The 21,666-nt window shown below is 34.6% G+C and overlaps 6 protein-coding genes across 6 annotated transcripts; 1 reads left to right on the forward strand and 5 right to left on the reverse strand.

The window, feature by feature from the left end:
• Window positions 3,648–4,882, reverse strand: LOC105160686 (late embryogenesis abundant protein At1g64065-like). The gene is made up of 2 exons (XM_011078166.2): window positions 4,382–4,882; window positions 3,648–4,205 (listed from the first exon to the last, which is right to left on the reverse strand). Exons 1-2 carry the CDS (start codon window positions 4,717–4,719, stop codon window positions 3,890–3,892), a joined length of 654 nt encoding a protein of 217 aa, XP_011076468.1. The 5' UTR covers window positions 4,720–4,882; the 3' UTR covers window positions 3,648–3,889.
• Window positions 7,599–8,252, reverse strand: LOC105160687. Its single transcript, XM_011078167.1, has one exon. The coding sequence runs from the start codon at window positions 8,250–8,252 to the stop codon at window positions 7,599–7,601; it is 654 nt and encodes a 217-aa protein (XP_011076469.1).
• On the reverse strand, window positions 11,758–12,411 carry LOC105160688. The gene has a single exon (XM_011078169.1). It carries the CDS (start codon window positions 12,409–12,411, stop codon window positions 11,758–11,760), a length of 654 nt encoding a protein of 217 aa, XP_011076471.1.
• On the reverse strand, window positions 15,374–15,973 carry LOC105160689 (late embryogenesis abundant protein At1g64065-like). Its single transcript, XM_011078170.1, has one exon. It carries the CDS (start codon window positions 15,971–15,973, stop codon window positions 15,374–15,376), a length of 600 nt encoding a protein of 199 aa, XP_011076472.1.
• Window positions 17,309–17,962, forward strand: LOC105160690. Its single transcript, XM_011078171.1, has one exon. The coding sequence runs from the start codon at window positions 17,309–17,311 to the stop codon at window positions 17,960–17,962; it is 654 nt and encodes a 217-aa protein (XP_011076473.1).
• On the reverse strand, window positions 19,395–19,874 carry LOC105160691 (late embryogenesis abundant protein At1g64065-like). Its single transcript, XM_011078172.1, has one exon. The coding sequence runs from the start codon at window positions 19,872–19,874 to the stop codon at window positions 19,395–19,397; it is 480 nt and encodes a 159-aa protein (XP_011076474.1).

Here is a 21,666-nt window from a genome sequence, read left to right on the forward strand (position 1 = left end):
TTAAACAATTTGGGTTTCCAGCAATCAAGCAATGATCATTGCTTGTTTTTTAAAGCTTTGCCTTCTGGTTTCATTGGGCTCCTTGTATACGTTGATGACGTTCTCCTAATGGCTCATTCACTTGATGCTATTTCGCAGGTTAAGAATTATCTTGATGGCTTATTTACAATTAAGGATCTAGGTTGTGCTAGATTTTTCATTGGGCTTCAAATTGCCCGCTCTGAGGCTGGGATCTCACTTACACAATCCAAGTATATTCTTGACATAATCACTGATTGTGGTCTTCAGAATGCGAAGTCAGCTATCACTCCCTTACCTCCTGGGATTAAATTGCAGACGGATTCAAGTGATCATTTTGCTGATCCTGAACGTTATCGACGTTTGATAGGAAGATTCTTATATCTTTGTTTTACGAGACCGAATATATCTCATAGTGTGCAACAGCTTAGTCAGTTTATGCAGGCCTCTTCTCAGTCTCACTGGACTGCAGCTTTGCATTTGGTCCACTATTTGAAAGGCTGTTCGGGTCTTGGCCTTTTTTCCCATCATCTAATTCCCTTCAGCTTCATGTGTTTTGTGATGCTGATTGGGGTGCTTGTCTTGACATACGGTTTTGCCGTATTTCTTGGCCCTACGCTCATATCTTGGAAGACAAAGAAGCAATGCACGGTTTCACGGTCCTCAGCTGAGGCTGAGTACCGCAGTATGGCTAAAACTACTTGTGAGTTGCAGTGGATTTCTTATTTGCTCAAGGACTTTGGTGTTTATGTTTCTCTCCCCATTCCATTTCACTGCGATAATCAGGCGGCTATTCATATAATAGCGAATCTTGTGTTTCATGAGCGCACGAAACACCTTGATATCGACTGTCATATTATATTGACTCGCTACAAAGATGGTTTCCTCCTGCCGGTGTTTGTTCGTAGCCGTTATCAAATTGCAGACTTGTTTACAAAGCCTTTGTGTAGTGCCTTGTTCCATAGTTTGCTGGGCAAGTTGGGCTTGTTTGCCATTGATCCAAGTCCAACTTGGGGGGGGGGGGTTGGAAATACTGGAAAGAGGGGAGAATAAAAAATGAAGATTGGCGTGGGATGATGCAGCTTAGGGTTGCTGTTTTCTTTCTTGTACAGCGCAAGTCACAGAGAAGAAGAAGCGTACTTCTGATGTTACGTTTTCTTCAATTTTGGTGTCATATGTTTTTATTAGTTGTTTAGTGGTTTGGACGCCACCTGGCTCCGACATGTACATAAGGATAGTTGACTTGTTACAAGTTTGTTATTTTTCTGTTCAACTTTCTTCTCCATGTGTGTATTTAAAGGACAGAGTATTGCAAACTCTATGATGTATCAAAGATCACAAATTCACTCTGAAATGGCCTTCACTCTCGACTGCATCTTTTTTATTTGTTTTCAGTTCTTTTACAGTTTTTCACAAAAAAATGAATGAAAATTAATGAAAACCATTAAATTGGCATAATTGTCGGACAATAATTAATCAAAGAAGTTATTTATAATTATACAAAATTTCATAAAAATTCATTGTAATTTACTCTATATTCTAACGATGATTTCTACGTTTTTTTGAGGTTTGGAGCAGTACGTCTAGTCTTGTGGGCTTGTTTGGGTGGCCTGTGAATAAGCTTATTTTTCGGGGCTATATGGATTGCAGAGTATTAAGGACGTGTTTGGGGTTAAGATTAGAAATGAATTAGGAACGGAATTATATGCAACGGGCCGAGCTTAGAGTTGATATTGCTTGGGCTAGTTCTTGTGGGCAGGCCCATTTATTCCCATTCATATATATATATATTTTTGGAGCCATTTATTATCATTTACGGTACATTATAATTGTTTTTTTTTCAAATACTATCATATTTCATAAAATTACGAAATTAACTATAGTCCAAATTAGATTTGTTTGAAGCAACATAATTATGACAAGTGAATTATATTTTTCATGTATTTAGTGCATAGTTTAGAAAAAATAATATATTACATAAAGATATATTCATTAGTCTAATTGGCCTTAAATTGGTTGGGTCATGAGAAAGTAAATAAAACCAATAAAGTCATTTTTCTCATCTTTACAAAATTGACAGGTGCAAGCCCATTATTAGCCGGACACGTCATTCATATCGCCAACATATTGGAATACATCATGCCAAAGTATCTCCAACAAACTCCAAGTAACTTGGTGGCAACGTAGCTGGTAATAAGCAAATAACAGAGCCCGGAAGACTCGGAGAAATTGCACAAGACTCAATAAAAATACCATAGCTCCTTCAAAATAAGTTCAAATTTTGAGATTGTTCTTCTATAATAGCACCGAATTCACCCAACTACTCTCCGAACCCTACTCCACGAAGGCCTATAAATGGAGACATTTTGCAGTCATTTGGTAACAAGAATCCTCACCCTTTTACACTCTTTTCATATCCCAATTCTAAGGTTGTTTTAAGATCTTTTTATGCACTTCACACGAATTATACGTACATTCATATTTCATCATCGTTCTCACTCATTTTCAAGTTTCATTTCTCTTTAAAAATATTATTAACTTAAACATTGAAATGCTAACTTCTGTTACAAATTAGTCCACTTCAATCTTAATTTTTTTTTTTTGAAAATTCTTGAATACTCACAATATCATTAGAGCCAAATACGTCACAATATAAAAAGTTAGAACGAACATTTGGTGCTTCACTAAAAGTTACAATTATCAATAAGAGACGAACTCAAAATCCTTAAGTCGTTCAACAATTCAAACACGATGTTTGAATTGTAACCCTAGAATGAATCCATTTATATCATATAAAACAACAAAAATCCTGCTCATAATCGTCAGGAAAGAATTATTTGGCACACATACCAAACAACGACAAAGTATGATTACGAACTATTATGCGTTGTTTGGTTTCATTTCATCTTCAGACAGCATATTATCATTTTTTGCGAGAATTTAGATACACATTTTCGACTTAGAACTGAAGTTTAAAAATGAAAACAAAAATCAAACATGGCCTAAGTTTTGAGACTTACCAATTCAACTATTTATGATGATAAGAACACAATTTGGACTACTGTATTCTCTTCAATGGCCATTTTATTGACTGGACACTGCCACGTTTATAAATGAAAAATGTGGCGGCCACATTCTTAATTAATATATCACCGTAATGTTTTAATTCAATAGTATTTAAAATTGAATATTGTAATTGATTAAGTCATTGCGATTTGCGATTAAATAATGGATTGAGTTACTAGTTGTTATTTTTTAATGTAATAATGTAATTTAATATTTTATAAAGTTAATATTTATCTTTGCCCATATGAGTCAAGCATGGCTGCTATCCAGCCTTAATATACTGCCAAACTAATTACCTAAATTGAAAAGGAAATCATTTTTGCCTAAAGCATGGAGTTGACGGATTAACATCTTCGATAGTTTGAGAGAAATTGAGGATTTATGTGTAAGTTCAAATTATGAATTTGAGTTCGTAGATATATGTCTCATTTTATATGAATTTATTATATAACTGTTACTTCATTAGTGAGTTTATTATAGCGAAATTTTGATCAATTCAATGTACGTATTGCTTAATTTATTGAGGTACTGATATAATTATGTAATAAAATAGACAAGAAAAATCCGGGCAAAATTAAATATCCGTTTATTCAAATAGGTAAAATGCAGTATACAAAGAATACTACTACAACAAGGGCCAGTGTGAAACACACTGAACCTTGTCTAAGGAAAATAAAAAAAAAAATCCGAAAATAATATTTTCAGAAATTAAAATAAAATTAAAAAAAATAAAAACAATGCAATATCACACGATCAAAACCAATAATTACTAATTAATAATGAAATTAAAATAAAGTTGAAAGAATCATCTGCAGGAGATATTCCCAAGCTGTCTGGACGAGATATTGATCTCCATTGAGCAATTCATATTAGATGACCTGTTTTTCTTCATGATCTTCATAATCTCCACCTTCCCTCTCAATCTCGCTTGGCTCCTCAGCGGAATCACAGCATGAGTCCTGAACTCATTGGCCAGCACGTCCCTTGGCACGGCGGCCGACGAAATATCCACTGTCACGTTGAATTTCCGGGTGGCTCGTGCCTTGGCGCGCGCACGGGGCACGAACGCCTCCCCGACTTTAGTCCCCTGGTAGAAGAACTCGATCGTGCTGTTTTGGTACCTGTAGTGAAGATAAAAAGTTTAATCAAACTGTCGGATACTGGTATTAAAAATTCGTTTAAGTTTTATTGACTAATAAGTTGTTCAATTTCTTGTTCAACAGAATTTTGAAATTATCTCCAATTCGAATTTAAGTAATGAAGTGTTTGATTCCTCTTGAATTACTTAAACACTTACTTGTAATGGCCAAAGTTTCGGTTTCTAACTCCAAGTTGGGTGATCATCCTGATGTTGAAAGAGGGGTTGGTGTCCAAAGTGGCGACATCGAACGTGTCGAATGAGGCGGACATGACACGGAACCTTGGAGTGCGCACCTTCATGATTGTGAGACCAAAAATCAAGAAAACGCCAGTCTGAAACACGATGAAGGCAATGAGATAGACGAAGCATTTCATGCGCTTCTTGCGCCTTTCTTCCTTTTCAGCGACGGAGGCTATCTCCTCGTCCACTCGGCCGTAGGGATTTACCTGTGGTGAAGTGTAGGCTCTTTCCGTAGCTTCTTGTTTTTCCGCCATTGATATTTTTGTGTGAAAAAGAGATGTAAATTTCAGTGTACGGGATTCGGGAAAGAGAAGTCGTGAATGACAGATGGTTGTGATTTGGTGAAAAGATAATAGGGAAGTCGTGTTTATATATAGTGGTGATCGGGGGTGAATTGGTCGTTTGATGTAAGTATTGTTTATTTCATGATGAGTTAGATTGGAACACCATTGTTGAAGTTTCGTTAACGAATTAAGGTAGTGAAAGTGCGACTTTCTGGATTGGCGTCGATCGATTATACTGTTTTTGTAAGGAGTAGATGCGCGTTTATTGACTATCCAGATGTTTATGTGTTAGGGATGGGAAATTTCGTGCACAAGACAACATTAATAGTAAAAATGATAAAACATTAACATTGACAAATCAGTGGTGCATGGATTCACGCCACTTTGTGGAGATTCATGTTGCTCATCATCCATACATATTTACAAGATTAATTATGGGCTTTCATTAAGATACAGTGTAAGAAAAACATTCGAGAAAGGCCAATTGGCTAGTAATTGTGAGGGTATAGGGAGATGAAGACAGAGAGTTTTTCTTTTTCTTTTTACGTACATTGTCAAAGAGTTGAATAACAATTTTTGTGTGTTTTCAAATATTCAAACAATGAAAATAAACAATCGAGAGCTCGATCAAATTGATCATGTTATGTAAGATGACGCTTGTGGAAAAAGATCGAAATCAATCCTTTTTTCTTCCTCAAGCAACGTCACTTTATGTCATTATCTCAGCTATTCTTGATGAAGCTATCAATAAATGAAGAAACAACAATGCAAAGATCGATCAAGAAATAATGTTATTTTCATTCTTCCAAGTCCTTACAAACGAATCATGAATGTATGTCTACTTTTACTATAGTTTGTATTTCTTTATTTTGTTTGAACGTATATGCTGATTTGAATTATTAATATATTGAATCAATATTTATTAAATTTAAATGAGATAATAAATGGTCATAATATGAAACAATCAGTATTACATTTTGTATTGCATTTTTTATGTAAATAAATGCCATGTATTTAAAATATGATTTTACAAATGTACGGATGTTGATAGGGTAATTTGAGGGAAGTATGTAGGAAGATGTGAAGTGTGTGGCTTGTTATGACATTTCCGGCATGGCTGCTTTAATTAATATTAGATGCTTCTAATGGGATGAAGTTACGATTTTAGCCTCAGATATTTTCCCAAACTATCTACTGTAGAAACGATTAATGTAATGAATGAACCTATATTGACAGGTAAGCAGCGGTGGTCTCCTCCAATTGAAAATTAATGTAAGAGATCACTCCTTTAATTATAAAACACCTTAATTCATTTAATATATACCTCGCTTTTAACATTATATTATATTTTGAGAATATATATTGATGATTTCCATTTAAGAAATTATAAAGATAAAAAAAAGAATAGCAGTATATATTTCTCATGTTGGATCATCATCTTCGTACCTTTCCTATTTTAGAGATGAGCAGAGCAGGGTTTTTTTTTTATATATAATTATTAAATAAAAATATATAAAAAACAAGAAGTATAATATTTCCACAAATGCAGTGAATTATTGGGGAGAGCAATAGCCAACAAGCGACCAAGTCTTGTTGCGTTTAGAGATTTTTGGACGCTTTCATCAAAGACTTTTTGAAGCTTAGGAGTCAAGATCGGATTGTTAATATATTCAATCATGCTCCCCCGCCCCCCCTAATTTCTCATCTTTCAAAATTTAAATAAATAAAATCTGAAATTTAGTAATATATTTTTTTTTTTATTTCTCCCTCTCTTTGTCTCAATATATGTACTAACGTAGAATTCGTGCTATGCACGATTATATATATATATTAGAGATGACGTCCACAGTTAGGGAGAATAGCGCGTGTGGCATTGGACGGGTCGCGGTGCATGTAGCTAAACCCATTCTTTTCAAGAACCAAGTTTTAATCACGTCAAAACGTTAACATATACAAACATTTGATTTTAACCATTGAATTGTAACGATAGTTGGTCTCTACATATAAGAAATGAAGTATATAGTATTCAAATAACATATATATAATTACAGAGCAGCGGAGGCCTCTTTAATCAGGTTTGAGGACGATTATTACGTTAATCATTGCTTCTAGATATTTAATGTTAATTCTTAACGCATTAAATTTCACGTTGCTTGATTTGGTTTGATATTTTCTTACAAATATCCCAAGTATAGGCTGGCGGGCCGCTGCTATTCCTTCATATTTGACTTCCTACACACTCTTCATTTATTTTCCAAGGTCCCACGTTTGCATTTTTTCCATTTTTGTCCTTGCTTTTCTCCACTAATTCCCCTTCATTCCTCTCCTCTTAACTAATCATCTTTCTACAAAGCTCAACTTGCAAACCATATACCCTAACTGCCAACAACTATTTAATTTAATTTGATTACTTTCACCTTCTTTGCTTTTATTTCAGGTTATTGCTTCATCCTGACCGTTGCATATGTTGTTCAAAATGATCAAAACCAAGATTTTCGAGTCAAATTCTCTCACAAAATTGATATATATACACATAGTTTTATAGTATGAGGTTTAGTATATAATTCAATATACTAATAGTTCTAATCAATATATACCTTTAAATGAACAAAAAAATTATAAAATTTAATATACAATTATATTCGTAAAATTCAAACTTACAGTATTATAAATCGAGCAAGTAGATGTATATATATAAGTAACAAGAATTATTACATTGCGAAAAAGAATGTAAAAACAGAAAAGTCCAAATAAGAAAAACAGAGAAAACCGAAACGGGCTACAAAATCATACTGTGAATACAGCCCGGAAACCGTAGCACTGGAAATTGCAAAAGAGAAAAGAAGAAATCATTTGCAGACGATATTCCTAAGTTGCTGTGTAGCCGTCACAATTTCCATGTTACAGTTCATCTCCGTCGCTTTGTTCTTCTTCATCACGAACACCAACTCCACTCTGCCAGTCATTCTAGCCTGGCTCGTGATCGGCACAATCCCAGCGCTCAAATCGCTACCCAGCTGGGAGTTCGCCGCCGCGTTACCCAAACTCAGATCCACCGCCACATCGATTTTCTTCGTCGCTCTCCAGTTCACACGAGAATTCCGCAGAATAGCCTGGCCCACCGGCGTGCCCCTGTAAAAGAATACAACGGTGGTGTTCCGGTACTTGTAGCGGCCGAAGTTGGCGTTCTTGACTCCGAGCTCAGCGTTCATCCTGGCGCTGAAAGCGGGACTGGCCGGCGTGCCGACGTTAAAGTTCTCGAACGAGGCTGAGCGGACGCGAAACCTTGGGGTTCTGACTTTCATAATGGTTACCGCGAATATGGCAATGACACCGGCTTGGAAGATGGCGAAGAGGACGATGTAGAGCAAGCATTTTGTGCGCTTCTTCTTGCGCTGCTCTCTGGCGTCGTGGGCGGCGGCGCCGGCCTCAGCGTCGCTTCGGGTGTAGCCGTTGGCGGAGGGTGCCATGGGGTATGCTAATTGGGGCTGCTTCTCGGCCATGAGAATCGAAAAGGAAATGTGAAACCGAACTCCTTTATAAAAAGAAAGCTTTCTTTGTGGTTGTTTGCTCAGAGGAGATGGAGAGAACTGAGAAATGTTGATGATGATTGGGAAGTGGAGATTGATATATATAGAGAGAGAGGGTAAAAAGATTGTTGAAGAATGGAGCTAGACTCTAAGATTTGATTCTCTCTCTTTCTCTCTCTAACAAATTTTGTTTTGAGTTTCTAAGGGAACGCGTGAGGGGCTTAATTTGAATCTTGACTGGGAAAATTATAATTTAAATTGGCCTGATTGAATAATTAATTTAATTATAAGTGTAATATATTTTTTATTTGATTGATGTATAATTTAAAAAAAATAATAAATTATATAAATGTGTATCCCTTCTGTGTACCTTTTTTTTTAAAGATATAATCACTTTTTCTTAGAAAAAAATATGGTTGGTTTGGTCAATTTATAATTAAAAAGTCAATTAACTACAAGTGATACACATTTACAATGCCGATTATGGGTATAGGTTCTAGTATAAGATTATTCTATTAAACAATAAAATAAATAGTGAGTACTCGATCGATTTGATCATGTCACATATAAACAAATCTTAAATCTTTTAATATTTTTAAAATGTCACGCATTTAAAAGAAATAAATCCTTTTTCCCTCTTCAAGCGACATCACTTTATGTTGTTACCTCAAGTATTTAAGATGAAGTATCACAAAATGAAGGTAAAAATTGGGAAATAATGCCATTTTCATCTTGCTGAGGCCACACAATCAAATGGTGTGAGTTCAATTTTAATAAATGTGGACGTCTGCCTACTTCTATATAATAATAGTTTGCGTTTTTTTTATTTCATTTGAACGTATTTATTGATTAAAATTATTAATTTATGAATCAATTTTGAATTTAATTGTATTGAATAAGACAATAAACCACCTGCTATATAATAAAATGTCATTTTTTGTTTCTCTCAATATTCATTAGTATTATATATTTTTATTGCATTTCGCATATACATATATAATCAAGTATTTAAAATGTTTATTTATTAAATGTACGGATAATTACATGCTTTAAGGGTAGTTTGAGGAAAGTGTGTAAGAAGTTGTGGGGTGTTTGGTGTGTTATGACATTTTGGGCAGTTGGATTCTCATACACGTCGTAACTGAAGTGGCAGTTTGAATTTTCCCGGCATGGCTGCTTTAATTATTATCAGAAGCTTCCACTGGGGTCAATTTACGGTTTTAGCCTCAGATATTATTCCTACTGTACTCTAGAAACGATTAATTAACCTATTGATTGATCTCCTCTGATCGAAAATAAATGCAATTTTCAATTAATTAATGTGTTTTCTTATATGAAATGGAGATTCGTTTAATTATAAAATAAATAAAAGAGCTTCATTGTTTTAATATATAGGTTGAGAATATTGATCATGCACCCCATTCAAGAAATTATGTGGGAAAAAAATTAAAAATGAGTATATATATTTCACGTGTTGGATCATATCTTTTGCTCTAGAGGAAAAGGATATATTTATATTTTACCCTCCAAATTTCATGCAAAAAGTTACAAAATAGTTAGAAGTGATCCTACAATTGAAAAACTCTATATATTTAGTCTAATAAATCTCGTAAAAAAGAGGGCTAAAAGTGTCGAGTTTCTCAATTATAGAATCATTTTAAAATTTCGTAAAACAAAGGATTCAAATGTATCGAATTTTTTCAATTTTGGAACTATTTTGAAAATTTCATAAAGCAGAAGACTAAAAGTGTTGGGCTTCCTGTCGTAAAGGACTAAAAGTATAATTTTGTCAAAATATTGTGATCGTAATACATATATTGTTACCAATTTTAGTAAGATACACGTTTCCTATTTTAGTACAGAAAATGCATCTGAAAAACACCACGCACTCTTAGAGAAGAAATAATTGCAGAAGTCATGGGTTAATTTTTGCACATTTCTGTACCGAATGAAGGTGAAGGGGAAAATCTTCTTTTTGCTCCAATATTTTAGGCTTGTACACTTTCGATCTCAATTATTATAGGAATCTCACTTGAAGGGCAACAACTGATATTTTTTCTCGATTTTTGACCTGCCGCTAAATATATGAGGAAATAGGCATGTAAGAGACACATGCTTTGTTTTTAGAGAGCTTATAATTGTTGCTCTCGACAAAAGAGAGGGAAAATATATGACAATAATAAGGCTCCTTCTTTAAAACTTGCAAGAACAGAACAAAAAGTGATTTCCCCAACCTCTATAAAACTACCAACCACATCAGCTAAGTCCTTATTTGGTAGGTTGTCATCATGATCAGCTTTGTATGTGAAGTTTGTAGTGGCATGCACAAAGATGAGAATGTATGGTTATGGTTAATTTTAGAAGCACACATGGCTAGACACATGCGTTTGTGGTATTCTAGCAACATGAACATGAGGTGAGCGGTAGGTAGAGAAGAGTTAGTAGAAGGGGGCAGCCTCATTATATTTCAACCTTAACTCGTATATAAGGACACCAAAAGTATATCATTAACTGTTCTTTCACTAGATTTGAAAACAGAGCATGGAAGAAATGGAAATCTGTAAAATCCATTAATTAGTGGAAGAGAAGAGAAAATTGTCTCTGGATTACAATTACAGCAGCTCTAATTAATCAGTTGAAAGAGACCAACTAACTCATCCTCTAAAACGGCTAATAAGTTGTTGTTCCCAATCAACAAAAACGCTAGTCTCAGAATTAAATACTAAGACTGTAACTAACAGAAACGTTAGAGCTATTTGCTTCAATAGCAACTTTTCACTACTTCAAATGATTTCAGCTTCAAAGTCTTTACCACGCTCCTTCAGTACCGTTATCAATGTCTCTCATCTTTATATTTGACTTCGACTTCGTACGCAAGGTCCCACGTTTGACCTCTTTGTATTTCCATTTTGTCCTCTCATTCCTTTCCTCTAACTTACCATCTATTTTCTAACGTTCAGTTGCAAACCCTATACTATATCTTTTTTTATTAAAATAAATAAGAAAAAAAAATTCATTGAATTCTGGCTATTCCCTCATCCTGACCGTTGCATATGCTGTTGAAATTGATCAAAACCAAAATTTTTGAATCTAATTCTCCCATAAAACTGTTATATATATGTATACACACACATTTAGATCTAAAGTCTTTTTAATATATTAATAATTCAAATCAATAAATTAATTTAAATGAGATCAAAAAAACACAACCAATTACGAAAAAAGTATATTTCATACCCACATTAATGAAATTTAATTAAACTCACAATATATCAGTCGAACAAGATCAAATCAACAAAGTTGACACATATTAACACATCGTAGATCACGACTGGTAAGTAATGTATATGTATATATAACAAAAATTATTACAGTGCGAAAATGAATGTAAAAACAAAAAAGTCCAAAAACCAAAAAAAAAAAAAAAAAAGAAAGAACACCGAAACGGGCTACAAAATCAGACAATGAATACGGGTAATCATTTGCAGACAATATTCCTAAGTTGCTGCGTAGCCGTCACAATTTCCATATTACAATTCATCTGCGTTGCTCTGTTCTTCTTCATCACGAACACCAACTCCACTCTCCCCGTCATTCTAGCCTGGCTCGTGATCGGCACAATCCCAGCGCTCAAATCGCTACCCAGCTGGGAGTTCGCCGCCGCGTTACCCAAACTCAGATCCACCGCCACATCGATTTTCTTCGTCGCTCTCCAGTTCACACGAGAATTCCGCAGAATAGCCTGGCCCACCGGCGTGCCCCTGTAAAAGAATACAACAGTGGTGTTCCGGTACTTGTAGCGGCCGAAGTTGGCGTTCTTGACTCCGAGCTCGGCGTTCATCCTGGCGCTGAAAGCGGGACTGGCCGGCGTGCCGACGTTGAAGTTCTCGAACGTGGCTGAGCGGACGCGGAACCTTGGTGTTCTGACTTTCATGATGGTTACCGCGAATATGGCTATGACACCGGCTTGGAAGATGGCGAAGAGGACGATGTAGAGCAAGCATTTTGTGCGCTTCTTCTTGCGCTGCTCTCTGGCATCGTGGGCGGCGGAGCCGGCCTCAGCGTCGCTTCGGGTGTAGCCGTTGGCGGCGGGTGCCATGGGATGTGGTGATTGGTGCTCCTTCTCAGCCATAAAGGAAATCGAGAGAAAATGATAAACTGATGAACTTGCTTTCTTAAGAGATAGGTTTCTTTGTGGTTTTGCTGTAACGAGATGGAGAGAAGTGGTGATGATGAGTAGGAAGAGGGAGAGTCATACATGTATATATATTGAGAGAGGGAGAGAGAAAATGGTAAAAGTATTATTGAAGTGAAGATTGGAGCTCAGACTGAAAGATTTGACTCGCCGTCCCTCTCTCTCTCTTTCTCTCTCTAAAGAAATATGAGTTAAGCTGGGTTGAAGTGAACGCGTGAGCGAGGGGGCTTAGTTTGAATCTTGACTTGTATCTCTTTTAGTTGTTTCTGGGGTATATGCCCACTTTTCTACAAAAATACTGTGTTTGCTGATTGCTGATGATATGACAAGCAGAACCTTCTACGTGGAAATGATACTTTTACAATGTCAGTATTTACTGCAGCCTGACAGACCAATGGACTTTTGACATATGGGATGGAGGGCGGAGTTTCCACGAAGTTTGGCGAGTACGGTTACTCCGGCTTCTAGATGGGGCAGCAAGTGGCAATGTAATAAATAAGATAAAATAATCCATGTTTTCTTCTTACCACACAAAATTACCCGTCTCTTAAGGCTTATTGTGTCTTCCTAACGCCAAATTTTAATTTGGACTTCATACAATCAAACTTAAATTAATTATATAATAAATAAAATATATTTATTATATACACAATTTTTAAAAAATGATCAATCACATACTAAATATAATATATTTATTTTGTAATTGATTTGATTCAATCAAATTTAATTCAAATAAGAATTTTTTCTTCCTAACCTTAAAACACCCTTAAGATTAATATATAATAATATTAGTAAAATAACCTTCGATTAATTAAATTATTTTTAAGCGCAAAAATGTTAACTAAAAAGTTAGATTTTTACTTTAACTTAATTAAAATATTTTACTATCGTGTGCGCAGAACAAAAAGGTTTATTGATTGCGATTGCTCTATTATCTTAATACTATTTAGGTGATTTATTGATTATTTTAGTCATGACATCTAGAAGTCATGGTGATGAATGCTTTATCTATATGTGTTTGCGAAAGTGTCTCCAACGTTAATTCATAGGAGTTTGGTAATGAGGTATTATCAAGTAGGGGTAAATTATATATTGGGGAAGCGTTGACGTGCAGACTGATATGACGTATGATGAATGATAGATATTCCAAATCGGACCCATACCCAAATAATTATATATGTAGTTAAGCTAGCAATGCTTATATAGTAACGTACACAATCAATTTCCAGGTTAGTTGTTAGTGCAGCGAAATGTCTTAACGCGTCACTCAAATTGTTCAATTTTCTTGATGATGATATAATTAGATAGTTATGCCTAAATTCACACACAAACTGATGATATGAGGCACAATATATATTAAGATTGTGTAAAAATGCCAAAAGTATTTAATTTCACATCCCAATTCTCAAAACATTAACTTTTGGATGTACATTTTTATATCAGATCTATGTGTTTAATTTACGGGTTAGGTCTTTAATATCATACTGTTGAATAATTGAAATGCAATATATTATTATATATAAATAGTTCAAAAGTTAAAGTTGTAGCTAGGTATGCGAGTAAAATCCTTCTCCTATAATATTTTTAGATGTATAACATCCTTAATTTGAATGTCGGATGATTATAATTGAACTGCAAATGATATAATTTATGAATATGAGTTATATATTAAATTATTAATTTGAATAATTATCGACTTCATTAATTGAAAAATCATAAATAACCCGCATTAAATTCCAACAAAATGGGCCCTACGACCCTTGGAAGCAGGTGACGTCTTCTTACCACTTACATTTTTCTACTTTTTTCATTGGCAAGCCATTATTTTTGCGATTGTTTACTGATTGAAGCATGGGAGTACTAACGCGTTTTGGCTTGCAAAGCTACAAATTCAAAGATCTCGAGTTAAAATCATTAAAAGAAAAGAAAACAACAGAAACAAAAATACCACACCAAATTTAGGGAGCTAAAATGATATTTTTCCTGAATAGTAAGTTGGTATCCTTGGTATGGATGAAATGAAACAGGAATATATTAAGTGCAATTTGGATAATTATGATTTAAATAAATTGAGAGGAATAAAGGGTTGTGATAAAAGGCGTTAGCCGGCATAAAAAAGGCAAGAGGGGCAAGTAGAGTGTTATCAAAGTATATATATTCCATCTCCATCTTTGAGAGGACATTTGCATTTATATCAAAACAAGAAAACTCCTGTTGCCTGCTAACTTTTGTTGAATTTCTATGCCTTTCTTTCTCCCACTTGCTTTGTCCATTACCACAATATCTCAATCACCATCTCTCTTAATTCATATATTATTATGATCTTCACTATAAACCACCAATACAACCCCCTTTCCTTAACTTTTTTTAATTTTAAAGATTGGACTGTATTTTATGGAATATTATTTTTTTTATTCAATATCTGAAAATGCATATTATTTAGCACTATTATTTTCTTATATATGTTTAATTCAATTCTTTAATTTCATTTTTTTTTATATATATTATCCGTAAGGATAGTAATGCTACACAATGAGTATCATTGAGACCTTATTGAATTTTTTGTTATATAGAACTAATCTCATCATGTATTCTTTCTTTCTTTCTTTCAGATTACAAACGTAATCTGTCTATGAACTCCAAGAATTTGATTTCACTAAAAAAATATAATAATTCTGTCCATAAACACTACATGCTAAGTAATTATTTCGCAAAAATAATTTATCACATACAAAACCCTTATTATTTATATATATATATATATGTGTGTGTGTGTGTAAATTATCAGTAAAACGAGGGAACAATTAAGAGTCCATCAATGCTTCTTCAAGAACTCTACAAAATATATCCAAGTATATAAAAAACTGAAAAATAAAGTATTTTTAGGGGAAACAGAAAACTAGTTGCATCTCAAATCTCCAACAATTCTCTGTGCCAAATTGATCGCAATGATGCAATTCATCTCCGCAGACTTCTTCCTCTTCAGCACCTTCAACAGCTCCACCTTCCCACTCAATCTACCCCCACTGTTCACCGTCAAAACCCCCGAGCTCAAGTCGCTCCCCAGCTGCGCCCCGTTCTGCAACCCTGCCGACGACAACTCCACCACCGTGATCAACCTCTTCGTCGACCGCGCTTTGGCACTCGAACCGGGGATGAAAGCCGACCCCACCACCGCTCCGTTGTAGTAGAACGCGACGTTGGTGTCCTCGTATTTGAACTGCCCGAAATTCGTGTTTTTTACGCTGACCTGGGCGGTCATCCGTATGTTGAACGACGGATTGGAGGCGGCGGAAGAGTACTCGAAGGTGTCGAACGAGGCGGCGCTGACTCGGAACTTGGGGGCCCTGATCCTCATGATGGTGAGGGCGAAGAGAAGTATGATTGCGGTTTGGAAGACGATGAAGAGGAAGATGTAGAGTAAGCATTTATTGCGTTTTTTCCGGCGGAGTTCTCTGGACTGCTGGGCGGCGGCGCCGGATTCTTGGTTCTCAGCCATCGAACCAATTTACGAGTATTTCGGAGGGAAAACAGGAAAGATTATGCGAGGTTGATGTTGAAGTTTGCAATTGATGATGAGAATACCAAGTACTCGACTGGAAAGTGAGGAGTGTCAGTGTATATATATAAACTGAAGCAGTAGAGAAGTGATGAAGAATAAATGAGAGATGAATAGATCAAGGAAACTAAGCACCAAATTAAGTACTCTAAATTTTTTATCCAAATTAAATTTAATATATTTATTACATAATTAATTTTTAAAAAAATATATATTAATTATATAATTAATTCAAAGATGATGAAACCAGACCTAAGTTAAGAGCGTGCATGGAGTGTGAGTTCCTTTCTAGTTATTACCGCAGATGTAGCTAACATGGGTCAAGTGTCAAGTGAAGAAACGCGTTGGAACTTGCTGAGTGACATTTTGAGACATTGTGGACCTCATAGAAGCTTCTTTCACTTATCTACTTTTTAATTATTTATATTTTCCCTAATTAATCAATGTAATACAATCTCTTTTGATTGGTACTCGTATTTTATCATAGTGGAGAAGGTTGGAAGATGGATTTTTAATATTAAATATTTTTTCTCTCAGACATATATTTTTAATCTTATAGAATGTGCGATTTAACATTTTCAATCTTTTATTTTATGAATTTTTTATATATTATAAGCAAATAAAAAATCAGAGACGAAATTTTTTTAGCGACAATATTAAATTATATATATTTAGTGATAAGAATTTTTATTTTGTTATAATAATAAATTTTAAAGTTTTAATAGTCATAATTATTTAGTAAAAATTATAATTCAAGAAAATTAGTGACCTAATTTTGTTCATTAAATTGTCGTTGGTGACAATTAGTAACACATGCATAATGACAATGATCATTTATTAGATCACTTATTATCATTAAGTTGCTATTATATATATGTTACTAATTATCTATAACGACACATATGTCTGAATTTTTTCAATATTATGACTATATTAAAATTTTCAAACCAATAATCATGAAATAGATACAATACATTTTTATATAATCGATCGCACTTTAAAATAACACAGAAACGATAGAAACAGTACAAGTCAAGATTCAAACTAAGCCTCCTCACGCGTTCCCTTAAACCTAGAGAGAGAGAGAGAGAGTCAAATCTTTGAGTCTGGCTGCATTCTTCAACAATACTTTTACCATTCTCTCTATATATATGACTTCCACTTCCCACTCATCACCACCACTTCTCTCCATCTCCTTAGACCATAAACCACAACGATACCTTTCTTTTACGCAAACAACTTCATCAGTTTCTCATTTTCTCTTCGATTTTCTTCATGGCTGAGAAGCAACCTCAATTAGCATACCCCGTGGCTCCCGCCGCCAATGGCTACACCCGAAGCGACGCTGAGGCCGGCGCCGCAGCCCACGACGCCAGAGAGCAGCGCAAGAAGAAGCGCACAAAATGCTTGCTCTACATCGTCCTCTTCGCCATCTTCCAAGCCGGTGTCATAGCCATATTCGCGGTAACCATTATGAAAGTCAGAACCCCAAGGTTCCGCGTCCGCTCAGCCACGTTCGAGAACTTCAACGTCGGCAACCCGGCCAGTCCCGCTTTCAGCGCCAGGATGAACGCCGAGCTCGGAGTCAAGAACGCCAACTTCGGCCGCTACAAGTACCGGAACACCACCGTTGTATTCTTTTACAGGGGCACGCCGGTGGGCCAGGCTATTCTGCGGAATTCTCGCGTGAACTGGAGAGCGACGAAGAAAATCGATGTGGCGGTGGATCTGAGTTTGGGAAACGCGGCGGCGAACTCTCAGCTGGGCAGCGATTTGAGCGCGGGGATTGTGCCGATCACGAGCCAGGCTAGAATGACGGGGAGAGTGGAGTTGGTATTCGTGATGAAGAAGAACAAAGCGACGGAGATGAACTGTAATATGGAAATTGTGACGGCTACGCAGCAACTTAGGAATATTGTCTGCAAATGATTTTTTTTTTTTTCTATTACCAGTACTCCGGTTTGTGGGCTGTATTCATAGTATGATTTTGTAGCCCGTTTTGGTTTTCTTTCCCTTTTTTTTTTGTTTTGGTTTGTGGGCTGCATTCATTTTCGCACTGTAATAATTCTTGTTATATATACATATACATTTACATGGCAGTTGGGATCAATTTGAAGAACAGATGCAAGGGTAGAGATGAAGGAATTTAAATGAAAAATATCTTTCTTGTTATTTTAATAAAAAAGAGATGATAACGATTAAATTTAGTAGTTGGTGGCAGTTAGGGTATAAAGTTTGCAGCTGAGCTTTGAAGGCAGATGATTAGTTAGAGGAAAGGAATTAGAGGGGAAAAGCGAGGATAAAAATGGAAATAACACAAGAACGTCAATGAAGTGTGTGTAGGAAGTCATATATGCAATAATGCTGGCCAGCCTATACTTGGGACATTTGCTATACATAAGTCTGCAGTTGAAAAATTCGATATTGCCCATGTAATAGACCTCATCACTAACCTAGTCAATTTTGGACCACAATTCTCCCTAATTAAATCATCCTCTTTCTTTTTATACTCTTATCAAGATGATTTATTTTATTTGTACAAGTTGCAGCAGATCTAAATCTTTAGTCTGAATCAATTCATTTTTTTTTTCTGACATATATATTTTTCAATATCATCAATAAATTACAACATTAAAAAACATAATTAAATGCATAAAAATTTCAATATTAAAGAATGCATTGAAAAAGGCAATTAATAGCAAATTGAGGCTACTATAAAAGGAAATAACTCAAATTCTCAAAATATTTTTTTATATATGAAGATCTTTTCGGGCTTGATTAATTAATTTCATCATTGAAATAACGCGGCATTCATATTTTCTTTTTCATTTGATATATATATATATATATATATTTCATGTGTAAAATTAAAGAAAAGTTGTATTTACATTGAAAGATTTGAAGTTAAGAATTCAAGTTCCGTAGGATTTGCTCATAATTCAAAATTACAATTTTCTCTCATACATGATGAGCAACGGCAATTTATGCAAAAGTACATGACCATCTTAATAGATTCAAATAAATCATAAACACATTAACTATTTTCTTCTAAATTCAATCAGTAAAATCGCGGTCCCATAACTTTAAGATTGTGGATTCGAACCCTACTAACGTATGAGATGTTTCTTCTTTAATGTAAATATTAGTTAGATATAATTATCAGATATTGATAAATAATATATAATTATTATTGTTGTTAATATTCATTAGATATTAAAATTTGATATTAATGATTATAATCAACTTATTTAAAAATACTAATCTATCGTTTCCACTAAAAATAAATAAACAAACAATCGAGGGCTTAATTAACAACAAATTCTAAAAATTAAAAGAAGTAGAAGAAAATTAACAACAAATTTTAATTGCAATTGAAGTTGGCAACGGCACGCTTCCTCGTATCCACATCCATAGTACAATTCATGGTTCCCGTCTTCTTCTTTTTAACAATCATAAACAGATGAACCCTTCCTTCCAACGTTGCATGGCTGGACACCGTGACCCTACCCGAATTCAGGTCTCTGCCCAGCAACGGATCCTTCTTCGACTCCACATCCACCGTCACGTTCAGTTTCTTAGTGGACCGCGCTCCGGCACCCGACCCGGTAATCACGCCACTGCCGACTACGTTCCCCCGGTAAACTATTGAAATCGCGCTTTCAGAGAATTTGAATTCCCCGAAATTCGTATTTTTTACCGTCACTTGAGTGTTGAGCCTCATGCTGAGAGACGGCTGAGTCGACGTTGTGGAATTTAACGTTAGCGCTTCGACGGTCAGGGATCCAAACCGGACTTTTGGTGTTCTTACGCGCAGGAATACTAGAACAAAGACTGTTATCATTAGGATATGTAGTATAATTGCTGTGACAGTGAATGTTAGGCATTTTCTGCTTCCCGTAGGCATTTTTGTGTTGTCTACTTGTAATTTGGGAAGATGGAATCAGACAATTATGGCAAGAAATGTACAAAGATTTATGTTGTCGTTGAGAAAATAATGTGTCTGAATAATTTTATAGGGTGACCAAAAAAAGAAAAAAGGGGGAGGGGGAATAATTTTGTAAGAGGCGAAGAGTTTGGTATAATACTATGAAGGACTTGCTGATTTATTCTTGCTTTGCTACTTTGGTTAGCTTTTTGTTGGGCCCGTTTGAAGCTATATATTGCAAATTGGTATTATATTTTATATAAATATGTTATGTGTAAAATATTTTTTATGAAAAATACAAATAATGTGAATTATATGTGTAGTGATATATATAGGTAAAATGCAAGAGGAATTTGATAGAAGCCTATAAATTATATATATAACCTTAATTCTTTTTTTTCTTAAGTGAAAGCGATGAACTATTATTTTTTTTTGAATAAGTCGATTATAATCATCAACATCAAATTAAGATCAAATATCAAGATCTAACAATTAATAACCAACAATAACAATCACATACTTTTCATCAATATTAGATAATCAACATCTAGTGCTAGATCATGACCATTTGATGTTCATTTGTGAATAATATATGTATATAAATATAATTACTATCTCCATTATAAGCATATGTTAATTCAATTGATGGATGAACATAATCTTAAACTTTAGGTATATATATATATATATGATCCATCAATTAATAATATGGACAATATTCAAAGGACTCAAATATTCTTATACAGTCCCAGTAGTGTTAATTTGTTTGTGGGCCTAATTCCTAAATAATGATTCTTGCTTGGAATTGACGTAATTATGAGAATAATAATGCATGATGTAATTATATGCCATGATTCATGCAATGAACATAACATACCTAATCCAAATGAAAATCGTATGTACGTATATATATAGTATCATGTGCTTAAGTTTCTTACCATGGCCTGTATCATAACAAAAATTACAATAGTTATGATATATATATATATATTTTAGTCACTGCACCTACGCGTGTTTCTTGTTTTATCATTCATTTATATTTTTACATATATATCTTCAATACTTTAGTTAATTATATTTCATGTTTTTTAAGAAAAATAATTGTCTATTAATGAAAGATAAATAAAAATAAAATACTTAAAATTATATATATATAACGTAAAAATTAGCAGCGCCAGCGCACAGTCAATCATCTTACTACTCACTATAATTAATTAATTAAATTAATCATCTTATTTTAGTGGTAATGACATGTGTATTAGAACCTGAGCATGTATATATATATGAGATGTATGAGCTCATCAATAGTATGAAACCACTTAATTTATTTCTTCTTCTAGATGAAAACTATGTTAATTGTTGTCTTATCTCTCTCTCTCTCTCTCTCTCTCTCTCTCTCTATGTGTGAGAGAGAGAGAGAGAGAATGAGTTATGTGTGGGGTGGGGTGGGGAGAATTTAAATATTAAATATTAAATATTAAATATTAATGGAAGGTGAGTGGTGCAAGTTTGACATATTCCAGCAAAATGTGGAGCCCCCAAGTTTCCTGTGAACTCATCAAACTATCCTATTCCTTGTTTTCCTAACTATTTAGTTATTCGGATTTGTCTATTTTATATATGAGTTTGGATTCATTCATTAGGTCAACCATCCAATAAATTCTTCGCCTCCTTTTTTAATAACCTCCTAAAATTACTCCTACACATA

This window comes from Sesamum indicum, linkage group LG4 (assembly GCF_000512975.1).
Source record: "Sesamum indicum cultivar Zhongzhi No. 13 linkage group LG4, S_indicum_v1.0, whole genome shotgun sequence".
Taxonomy (NCBI): domain Eukaryota; kingdom Viridiplantae; phylum Streptophyta; class Magnoliopsida; order Lamiales; family Pedaliaceae; genus Sesamum; species Sesamum indicum.